This window comes from Stigmatopora nigra, chromosome 11 (genome assembly GCF_051989575.1).
Source record: "Stigmatopora nigra isolate UIUO_SnigA chromosome 11, RoL_Snig_1.1, whole genome shotgun sequence".
Classification (NCBI taxonomy): Eukaryota; Metazoa; Chordata; class Actinopteri; order Syngnathiformes; family Syngnathidae; genus Stigmatopora; species Stigmatopora nigra.
Window position 1 is genome coordinate 6090685 of NC_135518.1, and position 16432 is coordinate 6107116.

The 16432-nt window shown below is 36.5% G+C and overlaps 1 protein-coding gene across 5 annotated transcripts; it reads left to right on the forward strand.

The window, feature by feature from the left end:
- The first annotated feature begins 440 nt into the window (after positions 1-440).
- Positions 441-16194, forward strand: LOC144204241 (LIM and senescent cell antigen-like-containing domain protein 1). 5 transcript variants are annotated; one of them, XM_077728108.1, is made up of 11 exons: positions 8239-8542; positions 9842-10001; positions 10573-10639; positions 10762-10882; positions 10960-11109; positions 11756-11906; positions 12992-13084; positions 13667-13715; positions 13788-13863; positions 14184-14318; positions 15074-16194. In XM_077728108.1, the coding sequence occupies exons 1-11, from the start codon at positions 8343-8345 to the stop codon at positions 15186-15188; spliced, it is 1317 nt and encodes a 438-aa protein (XP_077584234.1). In that variant the 5' UTR covers positions 8239-8342; the 3' UTR covers positions 15189-16194. The 5 variants fall into 5 exon arrangements, with proteins under 5 accessions (XP_077584231.1, XP_077584232.1, XP_077584230.1 ...); XM_077728105.1 differs by lacking the exons at positions 8239-8542; positions 14184-14318 and adding an exon at positions 441-622; XM_077728106.1 differs by lacking the exons at positions 8239-8542; positions 14184-14318 and adding an exon at positions 2468-2598.
- The last annotated feature ends 238 nt before the right edge of the window (positions 16195-16432 follow it).

The window sequence follows — 16432 nt, forward strand, 5'->3', positions numbered from 1 at the left end:
ATTTGCAAATTATTACATGGGAAAACGATTAAAAAAATACAGATTTTTTCCCCGTTGATTAAAAAAACTACTTTGAGCAAATCAGATCCCATACGTTTTGCTAAAATTAAGACACGAGAGTACATGAAAAAAAATTGACGGGTGGGTCGACTCAGTAGAAATATGTAATGCAGCGGTGGAAGTCACCAAAATCATCGTCTTGCAGAGTCAGACTCATCTTCAATAAGAGTTATTTTTTGTAAAGTAAAAGCATAAATAAGCGGCACAAAAACATTTCAGTATTCAAAATATTGATACAAATGATTTTTCTCAAACCATTTGAATTTAATTCATTAGTGCAATAGTGTTATATACAGTTTATAAATATTTATTTCATTTTCTAAGGCATTGTGGAATTATTGTGAAAGTCCAGAGCGGATGTTATAGGCACAGTTCGTGTATCGCTTGAATACTGAAGACCTGCTTCGAGGAGGCCTCTTCTCGCCATCGTTGAGCGGAGACCGCCGATCGCTGCTTGCGTTCCATCCGAGTCCTTCAACATCTGTCAACCCCAGCGCAGAAAGAACAATTCCGTTACCGGAGACAGCCCAAAGATGCTTGCTGTCACCGAAATGACAAACGGGTAAGTCAAAAGATCCGTTGTATCTCCCGAGGATGACGTTTTCTTACAAAGTTGGGAAGTTGACAGTTTTTTTTCCGCCAAAGTTTGAGAAAGGAAAAGTCGGAGAACAGAAAGGCGTTGTTTTCATCTCCCACATAGCGGAATACATTTAAATGTACCTAAGATGAACTAGGTTAATGATCATAAGATTTTCCTATCGTCGACCAAACATTCCACGGTGCATCTTTTACTCAATACGTATAGTATAGTCAATCTGTCCATCGCTACTCGGTATGCTCGTTAGCACCCCCTACTGTGCACTTGTTAGAAATACGTGATGCGAATTGCCTATTAGTAATAATATTGTAAAGTGTCAACTTGGTGCGCTTTTTAAATTTAACTGTACTACACTCATTGAAAGCAATTTAAGGCATTACACCTTTAAGCCATTTGGAATGTATGAATTATATGAAATTGGACGTCAGTGGTCGTCAAAGGCAAGCATTGAGACCGTTGAGTCAAGCGATATAACTGCAGTTATTCTCTTGAAAATGTGTATTTGTTGTTTTTCTTCTTTTTTTAATAAAGTAAAACCATAAAAGTAATGTTCTTTTATCTATTTTTATCTATTACTTTAGAGCGATATTAGAGGTATGTCTATATTTGTTTTCAAATATTTTATTCATTTATAATTGCATATTCATAAATAATACATAATAAAATTAATTGAATAATTATTAAGTCTGTTTTTTTGCATTATGTTGCATATTTAGGCGTTCTCTCAAGCCCATGAACAATAACTGAGAAATATTTTTTTTATTATTGTCTTCTGTCTACGAAGGCAATTGTAAAACGGATGTTTTATGTGATTCGCAGATCAGCATGTTCTTCACCAAAAATGTCTACACAGGCTTCCTAAAATTACTAACTGCCCTCTTTACCATTTCCTGTCGGCCTACTGCTCCCATAGCAATATGGTGTCATTCCCCCAACCACGCCCCCACTCCGCACTACTCTCTTTATGGTGATAGTCTGGCATGAATCTTACACTTGCATTACACTTTGTTGATACAACTTGAGCTCGTTCCAATCTCCGTGTTGAACCTGACCTTGTTTGGAAGAGCTCTGATCTTGTGAGGTGAAGTCACAGATAAATCATTAATTTGTTATTGTCAATGAGCATTTCTTTAGAGCTTTTCTGTTCCAGTTGATTTAATATTTTGTGTCTGCAATAATGCCTCATCTTCCTTTTCATACTGTATCGATTTCAGTCAGCTCCTCACTAGAGTTGTCCCAGATCCCATCACAGTATTTTCAGAGGTATGGCTGTATAAGTCGCACTCGAGTATAAATTGCATTTTTGGGGTATGTATTTTTAATTAATCAGGAACTGAGAACACACATTATAGATTAAGGTAATAATAAAATAGGGAACAACAGAAAAATAATGCACAGGCACGCACAGCCAAACTTTAAGTGCGACTTATAGTCCAGAAAATACCTTAATTTATTTGCGACATTTTATTTCCTGCACAACAGCTTTGCAATTTTTTTTCCGTTAACAGTACTCTTAAATAGCTTTAATTTTGCAAAGCTTTGTCCCTATTAGGAAAAAAAAGTTTGTGCTATTTTCCTGGCATTCAGTTTCAGTAGATCCGAAAAATCGGGTGGTTCTGACTAGCCACGTGCAATTTTACGCTATGAGAGCATCCTCACTCTTCACACCTTTCAACACAACAAACAGTCTTATATTACCCTCCTCATCGCACCTTCTCTAGAGTCTTCCTTTCACAGCTGTTTTCTAATGCCTTTTCTCACCAAGACATGTTGGCACATAACAACCAATAGACATACACACATTGACACCCACCCCCAACACACATACACACACCCAGGAAGTGATGTGGCCATGAGATAGTAGTAGTGTTTTCAGTGACAGCAAAAGGAACTTTTGCAACACCAAAATGATCCTCATTCTCATCAGACACATCACATTGGTAAGCTGCATATTGCATGTCTAATGTGTTGTTATGCTATTAAATTAAATGTATTCTTGCATATTTTTCCGAAAGAAGTCAAATATAGCAGTTACTGTCATAATATTTTAAAAAAATATTGCATTGTATTGGATTATAGTCACTCTTTTTGTGAAGTACTTAGTGAACTTCCTCTTACATACCATTGCAAGAGTTGATTTTGACAAGATGCTCTGTGTGCTTTTCCCTCTATGCAAATTGAAAGACTTTTTTGGAAAAAAATGGGTTTTTATTTCTGATTGGAAATTCAGACTGATTGCTGGGTTTGTTGTATTTTGGTACCGTTTTGCTGGTGCCAAAAAACAGCTTATGCTGACATTTTTTTGCAGGATAGAAGCTGTTTTACCACTTTTGTCCACTTAATGGCAGTGAAGTCATTGAGAATTATCCACTCAGCTTGTTCATCAAAATGAGATAAAATAACTGTAATGACCTATCTTTATTTGCTTTGGCACATGATTAATTGTAAATTTAAAAGACACAATTTAAGTGTTTGAGTAGTTGTGCCAAAAGGTAAGAATATTCTCATTTTTAAATCAACTCTGCTACATCTGATGTTATATGGCATATGTAGTTTTTATTTTTTTACTTTTTAAATAGAATAGAATGTTTATTATCATTGTAACATGCACAACAAAATTATATTGCTAAATCAGTAACACAAAGATAGTATATATGCAAAAAAAGGCTGTAGGTTGATTTGTGGTATTGTAAAAATAGATTATTGCTGTCAAAAATGTATTCTTGCAAAATCTTGAAGGTTTAATGTGTACTATTTGCAGTCTTAGTATGTTTTGTTTATTTTGGCTCAGCCAACTTCAATGTGTGGTTGCAAACTGTTTTAATCTTAAATATAAAATGGTACTTTGCTGCCACCTATTGATGGCTGTGCGCAATGAACAGTTTCTTAAACCACAGAAAGTAGAGCATTAATCTATTTCTTCCTGCTAGGATAGTCTTTTAAAGGGAATGTTTGGAATTAAATTGACATGTTTGTCAATCTTTAGCAGGGAGTTAATTAATATTTAGAAATTATGAGTTAGGATGATCATTCAAAGAGTCAGAAAGTCAAATGTTTAAGGGTGAACAGATGTCTCTCTGTTCAGGCATAACAAAAGATCCCTGAAGCTTGAAATCTTTGTCAAAGATTACATTTATGGCAAAGCTTTGAATACAAAGGCAGCATGTTTCTCCCTGTTGTGGCCTTCTGATGGCATTCTTGGATTCCAATTTTCTCAAGAGTGAGCTCGTGAGTTGGAGGCGGCCAACAGAGAGTAGAGTCAAAGGCTGGAATAATTCTCTCCTCCTCCCCTTCTCTTTTCCACGCAAGCACTTCCCTTCTACCTGAAGAAAAAGGCAGTTGATAGGTGTGCAAGCATTGTTACCACACCTCTTCTTGTCCCTCCTCAAGACCGCGTGGGTTGGAGGTGTGGCAGTCTGATAAGGGGTTAGAACTAATCTTTTTATTTGGAGCAACTTCGAACACACAGTTTCTTTGGCATATTGCTGGCCCAGTAGTGGCTCGTGTGCTCTTGGCAACACAAGTAGCTGGGAGATGAACTCTTTGAGACTCAAGGCGTTGTCTAACTCGGGCTTGTACAGGCGAAGACAGGAGAGACCAGACAGCTATGGTGTGCCTGCAGAGGTATTCAGGTGTGTTCACCCTATTTGTCAAACATTTTTAAGTTTATATCACAATTATTCGCAAGAATCACTCTTAGTAAATCAGTTCTATGTAATGTCAGGTTGGTAACCATCATTGTAAAGGGCCGAAGTGACCAATCATGTCATTAAGAGTCCCACAGTTGTACTTTTTTGAATAGTAACAAGGTTACTTTTTTCTTAATCCTGTTGGCGCTTAACCAGAGGATTATTTTTTCCGCTCCCAGTGCCCCAATTTTTAGGGGGATTTTGCACAAAAAATGTTAAGAGTTTAGTAGTCCTTTTGATTTGTATCAATAGCCCAATGGGCCTTGGACTTTTATGTTTTGGATCAAAGTGTGGGTTCTTTTTGTTGTCTGTCAGAGAGAATGTACTGTATTGAGGTAAATTGATTAGGCAAGACTTTGCAGAGTAGTGCTTTTCGTTTCTCGAGAAGTAGGACATGCTCAGCATGTAGAATTGTTGTATGATCATGAATCAACATCAGTTGTTCCCTTCCTCAAGTGGTCGGAGGAATGTTGCAATGTGAAGAATGTAGACAGAAAGAGTGGGCTCTGTCTTTAGAGGTGTTCCTGGTCAAGTTAAAGTGATAATGACAAGTATACCCACACAGGAATCTCTTGGGATAAATGCACTAGCATCCTAGAGTTAACACATCACAGTAACCTTTGACCACAATGTTATTGAATAATTCCTGTCTGTGAATGCTAAAATCTATTGAGCATTATTTTACTGACACATCACTTTCGATTTGACATTGTTTATTGGTATTGTAATTTTGTCAACATGACAAATTTGTTTTCTCCCATCTTTTCAATCAATCTTTGTCGTAATCTTAGTTTTCAAAACAATTGTCATTTAAAAATGTTCCCCCTAATTAAGGAAGGTTCTCATTAAAGTTTTGCGTGAAACAATGAAATGACACATTACGAAACCATCGTCTCGAAGCAGTTCTAATTTGTCGCTTTGTGGGACAAATTGATGGTTTCCTTTGGTTTACTATTCTCTGTTGCTCTGTCTAATCAAATGGCACTTGTGTTGGTCAATGAGTGCTGTCCATGCATGTGAATGGGTGGTGCATGCACTTGTAGACTTAGCCCACCCCTGTCTGCGTTGCCATGGTTTCTGTTGACACTGTAAATGTTTATGTTAGCAAGGCGTGTGATACATATTTCAGCTTGTGTCTGCTTGCACGCCACTGTTGTTTCAAAACCTTTCTCACTTCCAAGATATTGATCGGAAGATTAATCTTATGAATTTGCCAGGAATGTGGTAACCGTAATGTATTCAAGTTCTGTCTTATTCTTCCATTGATGCAATGTAGTCTGTGATTGGTTAACTTCAACATTTGATTCCAAATTCTCTGACTGTAAATCATTCCTATTGGTCAATGACTTCAACATCTTAAATAGTTCCCACACCAGAGATACTGCAGACTGTTGCTGTGGCTGTTTATAAATTCAACTATCATATTTGTCCTCTGTTTCCCTCTGTCAGTATAAATCATGCACTTGCTACATGACCTACCTTTTGCAAGCTACTGCACATGATTGGAAGCAAGTCAGGAGCCCGTGCAGCAAAGAATGCATTTAATGGAACCTCTAAGTGTATTCTGGGTGCCTGACTCAATCTAAGGTGTCGTAGAGTGTAGAGCAATCGTGTTACAGATGTGTTTTCCTCACATAGTATATTCAACATTAACACTTACTTGTTACAGTTCTCAAGTCATGTGTAAATATATAAGATAATCATTGTTCTTCAATTTTTTTCCAGCTAGACATGCACGGTGGCACTGGAAGAGAATTTTGAGCAACCACCAGCATTTTCTCAAGTATACACTTCATATATATTACGACTGCTACACACTCAAGTGAAACTACAAAAACATTTTGTCCTCAGGCTTTACTATTACACATTTGTTGACAATCATTGGATGTTCCTTTATCAGTACATTCGGTAGTCTTTTACCACCTATAGCAACACTTCATAAGTGATACTTTGATAATGCCATGACTATTCTCATATCAGTCTGTTTTGCAACTCCCAGTTTGTCACATAATTTAACAAGACTCAAGCAATCCCACACCATTGAGATTGTGAAAATTATTATTAGATCTAATGACTGAAGTTTGGATTTTAGAATATTTCCCATGTGCCAGCCATGTCATCTTGTTGACTTAATTGAATATAACATAATATTCAGCTGTAATAGATACAAATGACTAGATGTCTATTGAAGGACTAAAGGCTGATAAGAAGGAGATGCAACATTTTTTATATATTATTAAAAAGTATCATTTGTACTGCTGAGATGCACTGGGAAATTTTGGCTTCCCCAATAATTTTCTGGTAATAGGGTGGTACACTTTGCATCATTGTCCTTCTGGCTGTAATCAGCAGGAAGGGTTTTGTGTGTTTCCTTCTTCCGCTGATTAGATTTTCCCTTCTTTCTGTAGCCTCAACAGGGACAGGTGACTTTTCTGCAGTCATTATTCTGTTTTTGGAAGGTACTGATAAGTTTGTAATGCTTAAATTTTTCCCTCTTTGAGTAGCCTCTATGCACACAATCCCTTAATGATGAAATAATTTACTATACTGTGTTTGCTGTTCATCCATGTAACATAAGTGTCAAAGCCTAGCTCAGAATAGATTGCATTAAGTGTTACTGGTGGAAACAAATACAGCTGTAAACCATATATTATGTGTGCATAAAGCGACCCCCTGGCCCTCACTCAGTCACGCAAGCACACAAAAGCAGCTGCCAACACCTAGTTTGGAGATGAGGGTTCACTGGGTGTCTATTTGTAGAAGGATTGTGTCATGCAAAACACGGAACGACTCAAAGATAAATTTACAAAAAAAACAACAAGAAAACACATGCAGATATGTAATACATATGTAGACCCATATATATATATATATATATATATATATATATATATATATATATATATATATATATATATATATATATATATATATATATATATATATATATATATATATATATATATATATATATATATATATATATATATATATATATATATATATATATATATATATATATATATATATATATATATATATATATATATATATATATATATATATATATATATATATATATGTGTGTGTGTGTTTATGTATATGAATATTAATTCACTCTTTCCATACAACATGAATTCAACATCTATCACTGTCAATGGCAGTCAATAAGTTAATAAGTAAAATAAAAATATATCTTTCATTGCTAATAATATCAAGAGTAGTACAAAATCAAACCTTCCCCATTTCAGGTTACCTGAGGTCGTACAAAAACAAATAAATGAGTATTGAAACGTATCATATCCGGATACATTTGAGTATTGATCCAACGATAACGCTCTTCCGTCACATTATAATTTATCTGGGTGTCTATAATGATGACATTACCCTGGTGTGATATCTGAGCAACAACCAATGAACGTATTAAATGACTCGGTTTTAAGGCCATTGACATGTCTTGTAAGAAAGCACTTATATTTGTTACCATTTGTTCGATAAATCATTTGAGAGTCCACCTTGGGGCTAAATCTATCATTGACTACTTGCAGAGGCATTACAGTATACGCACACCTTTTCCTGAAAGTGCACACGCCTGTAAACGTATAACCCTCGCCAAAAGCTGAATATGATTGAGGATGACACATTTGTGTGTAAGTGGAACGTATGTATGAATGTGCGACATCTTAGCAGACAGGCGTCAAAGTTGGCTCTTCATTTCAGGAGCCAGTCCAAGAATAGACAAAGTCCGACAGACAGGAGACAGGAGACTGTGTGCGTGTACGTGCGCGTGCAGGGTTGAAAAAAAAAGAAAATGTGAATGTGTGAAAGGAGTGAGTGGGTGTATGTATTTGTAAGCAGGAGAGAGAGGGGCTACACCCATCACAGTCTGATGAGTGGGTCAGTTGCCTTTTGGATTACTGCTCCGTGTGATCATTGGATTTTGGATAGCTGAAAACTTTGAAACTTTATAGTTGTGTACGTGAAGAAGTACAAAGATGAACGGCCGTGTAATACCGCATTCTATACCTGAGGATAGTGAAATCCTGGAATACATTCAACATGAGAAAACAAATGGGTACCATCAAAGCTTTCGGGATGTTGACGGGGGAGAGACTGAAGTCCCGGTGTCCAAGTCCCAAAGGCGGAAGAGTGATGTCAAAGTGTATAAGGAGTTTTGTGATTTTTATGCACGATTGTAAGTACCTAGAGAACAAATACACACCCTGTGATTGTTTGTTGACATTAGGGATGACACTATTTTTAATGGGAACACATAATTATAATATGAGTTGTGTTATAGGCATTCAAAAACGATGTTGTTTCACAATAATATGGCGTTTCAGATGCTTAAACAAGACCTAAGAAAGGAATTTGTAATAACTTTGAAACCCTAATTCATAGTTTTTTTTAAACATGCTGATAATTAACATCCTTCGAACCTTGATAAAACTGCTGTAATACATAAGTTGATGCATTGGGCCATTTTGTATTCACTTAAACTAATACAATTGTCTGTAACCTTGAGGTGTCACAGGTTGTGAAGAATTAGGAATACTGAATAGAGTGAACTTTTTTTTAAAATTATTTGTAAAGGATACTTCCAAACTGAGGGAATTACACGACACATAGTGTCTGAGAGAAAGCTATTTTTGTGCCAAGGGGTGATTATGCAAAATAGAAAATGCCAGCTGGTATCCTAAGTATGTGTCCATGAATGACACGAAGGCTAAATATAAATGCTATATTTACTGACTGAGGACATGAAGGTATCAGCTGATTTGTTCAATCTTTACTGTTTTCATGCTAGGATTCATTTCTGAATTTATTCCTTAATTGACAGCACTACATCTGACTGAGCACAGATGTCGAATCGCAACAGATTAGATGATGTTGAGTCCAGAAAGGATTGGTTGTTGGCAATATCACAGTTTTTAATAAAACTCTATTCTGCTGTGGCAGAATCAAGGTGGAAATACCAAAGAGACGTATCATTTCCTGCCTACTAATCTTGCGAGGCAAGGCGCATGATACTTTTGACCATAATATATGATTTTTTTTTTTTTTTTTAGAGAATACTTATTGCTTCTTGTTCTCCTTCTGGGTTATGTGACAAATACACAAATGTGTTTAAATCACAACTAGTTTTTGTACTCCATTATTATACTGATGGCTCCTGTGAAGGAGGTTTTCAGAACCAGTGACTATCTCTTTAGTAAGCTTGGATCTGACTGATTGTTCCCTGAGACAAAATATCATCTCTCATCTCAATTTGATCCGAAATATTTTCTCATTTATCCAATTTGCGCTAAACTGTTGTCTGGGTTTTGGTGTAGTCATTTGCTGTCGTGGCAAAAAAAGATATTTTATTATAAGATATTGCTGTCCAACACAGTAGAGTGCTGAAACTGTATTATTGACCTGTAATCCCTGTATGCGTTATGATCATGATGGTACTCTTTGGCACTAATTACCTTCATCTTGTCTCATCTTCTAGCAACATGGCCAATGCCTTAGCCAACGCCATGTGTGAGCGCTGCAAGAGTGGCTTTGCTCCGGCTGAGAAAATTGTCAACAGCAACGGAGAACTTTACCACGAGCAGTGCTTTGTGTGCGCCCAGTGTTTCCAACAGTTTCCTGAGGGACTCTTCTATGAGGTAAAAAATAAGTTGCGTAAATCCAAATATAACTCAAGGATATTGATGTGTGTCTTTAGTGCAGTATTGAATTCTCAGGACCTACTTAAAAGAAAAAGGTCTTAGTTCTATCCCTTTTTTGCTCAACGCAATGTTTCTACTGCTAAAATAGGAAAAATCTTTCCACCTATGGCAATTGTCTGCTTTTAAACTCAAATAAATGCATTATAAGTATTTTCTGTGTGGTAGTATGTTGTTAAAGTGATCAATAAAAATTAAAATCTTAGTTTTCTTTATTTAACATGACTTTTGTATTCACATAGGTAAATATAATCAGTTATTAAGAGTAGCATGTCATTAGAGAATTATGTGTCAATCAAACAAATGTGTCATTTCCCCATGTTTGTTTATTTGGTAGCATTTACATTAATCAGTACCCAAAAAGTAATTTTTAATTAGAAATTGCTGGTTGACATCTGCATTAGCTGCATTTAGAGAATGACAGACAAATTGTTTGGATTTCATTTTGCTTCATAATCATTCTCATGAACATTGACTGGTTTTCTTACTGCACTTTTACATTTATTTACAGTTTGAAGACAGGAAATATTGTGAACATGACTTCCAGATGCTGTTTGCACCATGTTGCCACCAATGCGGTAAGTTTAGAAATCGTACTCAAGGGAAAAACAATTGTGCAAAAGAATGCTGACTCCTGATGATAATTTATAAATCCCCAAAAGATGTTTATCTTGTGAATAAACCTGCGTCCCTGCTTTAGGTGAGTTCATCATTGGCCGTGTCATCAAGGCTATGAATAACAGCTGGCATCCTGAGTGCTTCTGTTGTGACATCTGCCAAGCCGTGCTTGCCGATGTTGGATTTGTAAAGAATGCTGGCAGGTTGGTTTAATTTTATGCACATAATATTATTGCTCGCAGTTCTGATGGTTAATTCACTGCATTATTCCCTATATCAGGCACTTGTGTCGTCCCTGCCACAACAGAGAGAAAGCGCGTGGACTTGGCAAGTATATTTGCCAAAAGTGTCATGCCATCATTGAAGAGCAGCCACTTCTGTTTAAGAATGACCCCTATCACCCTGATCACTTCAACTGTAACAACTGCGGGTGAGGAACGTGACATAGAATTAGATGTAATCCAATAGCAGGCAAGTTATGCTTGTCAAATGTTATCTTTTAAAAGGTATACTATTTTCCACACCTTCAATGAATGCCCTTTCTTAAAATTTGTTTCATATGTAAGACACACCGGATTATAAAAGGCAGTAGTGGTAGTAGTAGTTGTAGTAGTAGAAGTGGTGGTAGTAGTAGTATGGGGTTGTGTTATACATCCATGAAATAGAACTGTAGTAGTAGTAGGATGGGGTTGTGTTATACATCCATGAAATGGAGCTATAGTAGTAGTAGTAGGATGGGGTTGTGTTATAGATACACTAGATGGAGTTGTAGTCATAATAATCGTTTATTAGTGGTTAGGGGTTGTGATATACATCAACTTAAGGGAGCTGTGCTAAAGAGAAATTCATACAATGATTAACAAATATTGATCCATATATAAGGCACACCGGATTATAAGGTGCATTGTGGGCTTTTGAGAAAATTGAAGCCTTCAATTTGCGCCTTATAGTGCTGAAAATACGGTTTTAGTGAGCTCATTTAGTTTTCTAATCGTGTTCATATTTTCATCAAGTACGTGCAATGAATACTTTACCTTGACTTGATCACTAAGTAAGATTCCCCTCCTTTTCTGCAGTAAGGAGTTGACTGCTGATGCCAGGGAGCTGAAGGGGGAGCTTTACTGTCTCCCCTGCCATGACAAAATGGGGGTCCCCATTTGCGGGGCCTGCAGGAGACCCATTGAGGGCCGTGTCGTCAATGCAATGGGCAAGCAGTGGCATGTGGAGGTTTGACCTGAGAGCTTTTCATTCACATATTTTAGTGTAATACAGGGTGTCCCAAAACTTGACATTTGAAATCTGATGGTGTAATACAAGTCAGAGACAAGTAAAGTTCAGCAAGCCCAATTTTAAACACTTTCACTATTTTTTCAACATATTTTAACAGGTCATTGGAACTGATTTCACAAGGACAATCATCCATAGAAAAATAGGTTTTGGCTAGTTTACAGTTTTTTTCTTTATTCATGCTGCAAAGCATTTCATTTTTTTTTTTGGACATTCAAAATAATTGAGATAGTAATTTGCTATCTTTTCACAATATGAAATTGCATATTTTTTTGGAACACCCTGTATATATGTTAGCAAATTTGTTCTGCAATCATGTTAAATCACTTTTTAAGTACAAATCTGCTGAATGTTTTCAAAAGATGAAGTTAACTATATTTGTGTTATTTGTACAGTTTGGTGCTCGTTTTTCATTCAGATTAGTACATTTTTGCTATCTACTATTCACTATGTTGACTTAGTATTTCCTGGCTGCCTCCATTTATCTGTCTTTTCACTTGTTATGGCTGTTTTGCTATTCTCCATCTTTTACTCTCAGCACCACGTATGCACTTTGTGCGAGCGCTCTTTTCAGGGCCATCCGTTTTATCAGCGTGATGGTCGTGCTTATTGCGAAATACACTTTGACATGGTGAGGGTTTTAATATTGATCTGGTGTGTCTGCTGCACTGATTGCATATCTTGTATGAAAGGAGTTTACTAATATATTGTAGTTCATTAGTTAGTATGTGCCAAATTTGAAAGAAATGCAAATACCGACTTCCATTTGCTTTCAAAAAAAAGCTTTGTTGGCTGGCTACTTATCCACACTGTCCTCATAAACAAGCACATGGTATAAGTATGTCCATTATTTATCTACATAGAGCATTTTTCTAGTTTTTTCTTCATACTCAACTATTTCAATTCACTATTGTAAAACACTACTAGGACATGTGGACTAAACTGAGGCGCTGACAGATCTGAAGTCTTGAGCTGACTTTATTGCAGATCTAATTGTGTGTGCTTGGCTTTGGCTGTGTTTGCAGCATTTTGTGTGTGCTAAGTGTGAGAAGCCCTTCCTGGGACACCGCCACTACGAACGCAAGGGCCTGGCCTACTGTGAAACACACTACAACCAGGTAACGGATACAAAAAAGTTTTTCTGTAAAATGTCATCAGTACTTTGTGTTACGACCGGGGATGAAAAGGCAATAACTTTTCCACAGAGCACTATCATTTAAAGAAAATGTATTTGAAAACTCCTTGACAACTCTCCATTCAATAGTCACCATCTAAACAGTTGACAACACAAAAGTGAGTTATGGGTGACATCCGACTGTGGAACAGTGTTTGACAATAATGCTTCAATATAGATTTGCCAGTGAAGGGGTGAAGATATTGATGACATTAGTTCTCGTGACCAATGTATGAAAACAACATATATCTTCACATATGCGCTATACATGAGTGAAGTCAACTATTGACTACGCTCATTGCAAAGTCATTTAGAGGACAGAAGAAAAAATAACTGCATCCATTAGCAAATTTCTTTACATACTGTACAGAGTACATTGTACATTCCAACATATATAACGGTAAGTTAACTTTTCAGCATGTTTTTGTTTTGAAATATGAATGCTCTTTTTTGTAATCATTTGCATTGTTACACTGCACAATGCAGTATTACTAATAGTTTTCCTCCCTTTTTTTATGACTTTTAGCTGTTTGGAGATGTTTGCTACCACTGCAATCGTGTTATAGAAGGAGATGGTAAGAGGACATTTTTGGTCAATATATTTTATGGATGGTGGAATGTAATCACTGCTTCTCTTTTGTTTACAGTTGTGTCAGCCCTCAACAAGGCATGGTGTGTCAACTGTTTTGCTTGCTCTACTTGCAACGCCAAGCTCACCCTTAAGTAAGTGATAGTTTGACAAAATCTTGTCAAATGAACTCCTACAAGGCATCTGTCCTTCTTTGACTTATTTACATCTACTAGTCATAAATTCATGTAAATTCACAGCAGAATGATGATAAAAAGCCACATGATTGGATGTCTATCATTGTCAAGGCTTTTTATTTATATGTGAGCTATTTTCCCCTGGTTTCTCTACTCTGTAACTACCTAATTATTATTTCATCCCTCATCTTAACTTTGCTTCTTTCCTTCTTCTCTTCCTCCATGTTGCTCTTTTCTTCTTCTCCTTCATTTGGGAAACCTTCCATCCATGCTTTCAGGGATAAATTTGTGGAAGTGGATCTAAAGCCGGTGTGCAAGCACTGCTATGAACGTCTGCCTGACGACATGAAACGCCGGTTGTCAAAGCGGGAACGAGACTCAAAGGAGAAAAAAAAGAAACCATTGATACCAATGTGTCTGTGATCTGCTCTTTCCTTCTTCACAATTCCTCTATTCTTCTCTTGGTCAGTTCTTTTCCCTCCTTTCTTTTTACGTTTAGCCGCGTCTATACAACTCGCTGCTTTTCTCCAACTAAAATGTCACACCCCAAAAAATGCATTATGAAATGTTCTCCAAAAAGTAAGTTGCATCTTCTAGGTTCAGCCAAAAGAATACCAAATATTATGAAAACCAATCTTGACATATAAAGAATAGAGAAAGGGTGCTAGGTAAACAGGAAATCAGATCAGTCACATATTGAAGTAGCAGCTTTGTTTCATGGGGCTCTAGTTTTGTCTGCGTCCAGAGGGTAAAGCTTTAATCACTTCCGGCAGCTAGCTTTCTTGCCTGCGCTGTGGAAATGCCAGGGAAGTGCCACTGGGTTTGACACGTGCCCAGTCCAACCTGTGATTATCTGCTCTGTGTGCGAGGAACACGGGAGTTAATTAAATTAAAAGTATTTGACAGAGAAAAGAACCACATCGTGCATGTGAACGCAAGTTAGTCCTCCTTGGAAAGGCTTTGCTTTAATGAACTCTTTCACAGCACTCATATAAGGCAAAACAATATCGTAAATAGAGATATAACTATAAACAGTGCCTGTAATTAGGGTTGAAAATGGAATAAGATATCAAAAATAAAGTTACTATTCTAAGATATCCATGTACTCCTACTCAAATGCCAGGTTTTTATTGTTGTGTAAGCAAAATTGTATAATTTGTCTTGGCAGGAATAAGTTTGTGGAGTTTGACATGAAGCCGGTGTGCAAGAAGTGCTATGAGAAATTTCCGCTGGAGCTGAAGAAGAGACTGAAGAAGCTGTCGGAAACCGTCGCACGAAAGTAAACGCAGTGTTTACATAAACACCTGAACGCCACCATCGAGTGTTTTTATATAGAAATCAGCTCGAATTGTCATTTAATGGGTCAGAGTCAGTAAGTCAGCTTCCTTCCTACACTGGTATTTATCTGAAATGCATTGCATTGTTTTGACTGTGTTACTGATGCTCAATCATATTATAGAGCAAGCCTAAAAAAAATGAAGAAAAATGTATGTTGAATGCTTATATATCACCTTTTCACTTTTTGCTATCACTATTTTATATATTTTAAATGTGTATTTCTGCTAATACAGTATATCTCAAGTAAATGTTTTAGTTGCATTAGTTATGTATTAGATTTGACTGTCATTTCAATTTCTATTTAGTTTCATGCATTTAATGGCGATTGTACCAGTGCAGTTTATTTAAAGTGTTTTGACATCTTTCAGTTTATGCGTACCAGGCAATCAATGAAAAACTGATTTGAATTCAATAGTTAGTCAAATTCAGTTTTTGAAAAACTTGTGTACAGAGCTTTATAATGGCCAGCTGTATTTCAGAGCAACTGTTATGTTACAGTAAAGTTTGATGGATGGTAGCATTTGCGTGTGTGGTGTTAAAACATGTGTTGCCTCTGTTTGTAATCCTGGCAAAATGATCCTCTTACTCCAACTTCCTCCAGACTTGGAAACAAAGGCAACATCCAATCTACTTATTGGGTATTGTGGATTTGTTTCCGCCTTAAAACATATATTTTGCACTTTGCAACATTGCAGAATCAGAAGCCAAATGTTCTTTTGTTTCTAACAAACATTAAAATTATTTCTAAACAACCAAAAAGTTCCATTGCTTCCAAAAGGGTTCAAAGAGGGACTGCAGTGATGTTGCATTCTTTTTTATTATTTTTCCCATACTTGGCAGTTGCATAAACACACTAAAAAGTTTGTCAAATCTTTTTTTACATATTAATTTACACATACCAAACTAAAAAGCAGTATTCATTGGATGAAATAAAATAAGCATGTATTTAAATCCACTGGTATGCAATTGTTATCTTTTTTGCGAATCTGATGTCACTGGAAATAATGTCAAGTTTGCATATGTTTGAGGGTATCTTTTACATGTAGACAAATATTACTCCCCCCTGTTGGCAATTTCGAGTACTACAGTTCAGGTCTCCCGTCGTTGGAGTCCCACCTCTTCCTTCGGAAAATGAAATTGCGTCACTTGAAAGCCAACCTTGGATTGGACAAAGAGGCGGATTCAAGTT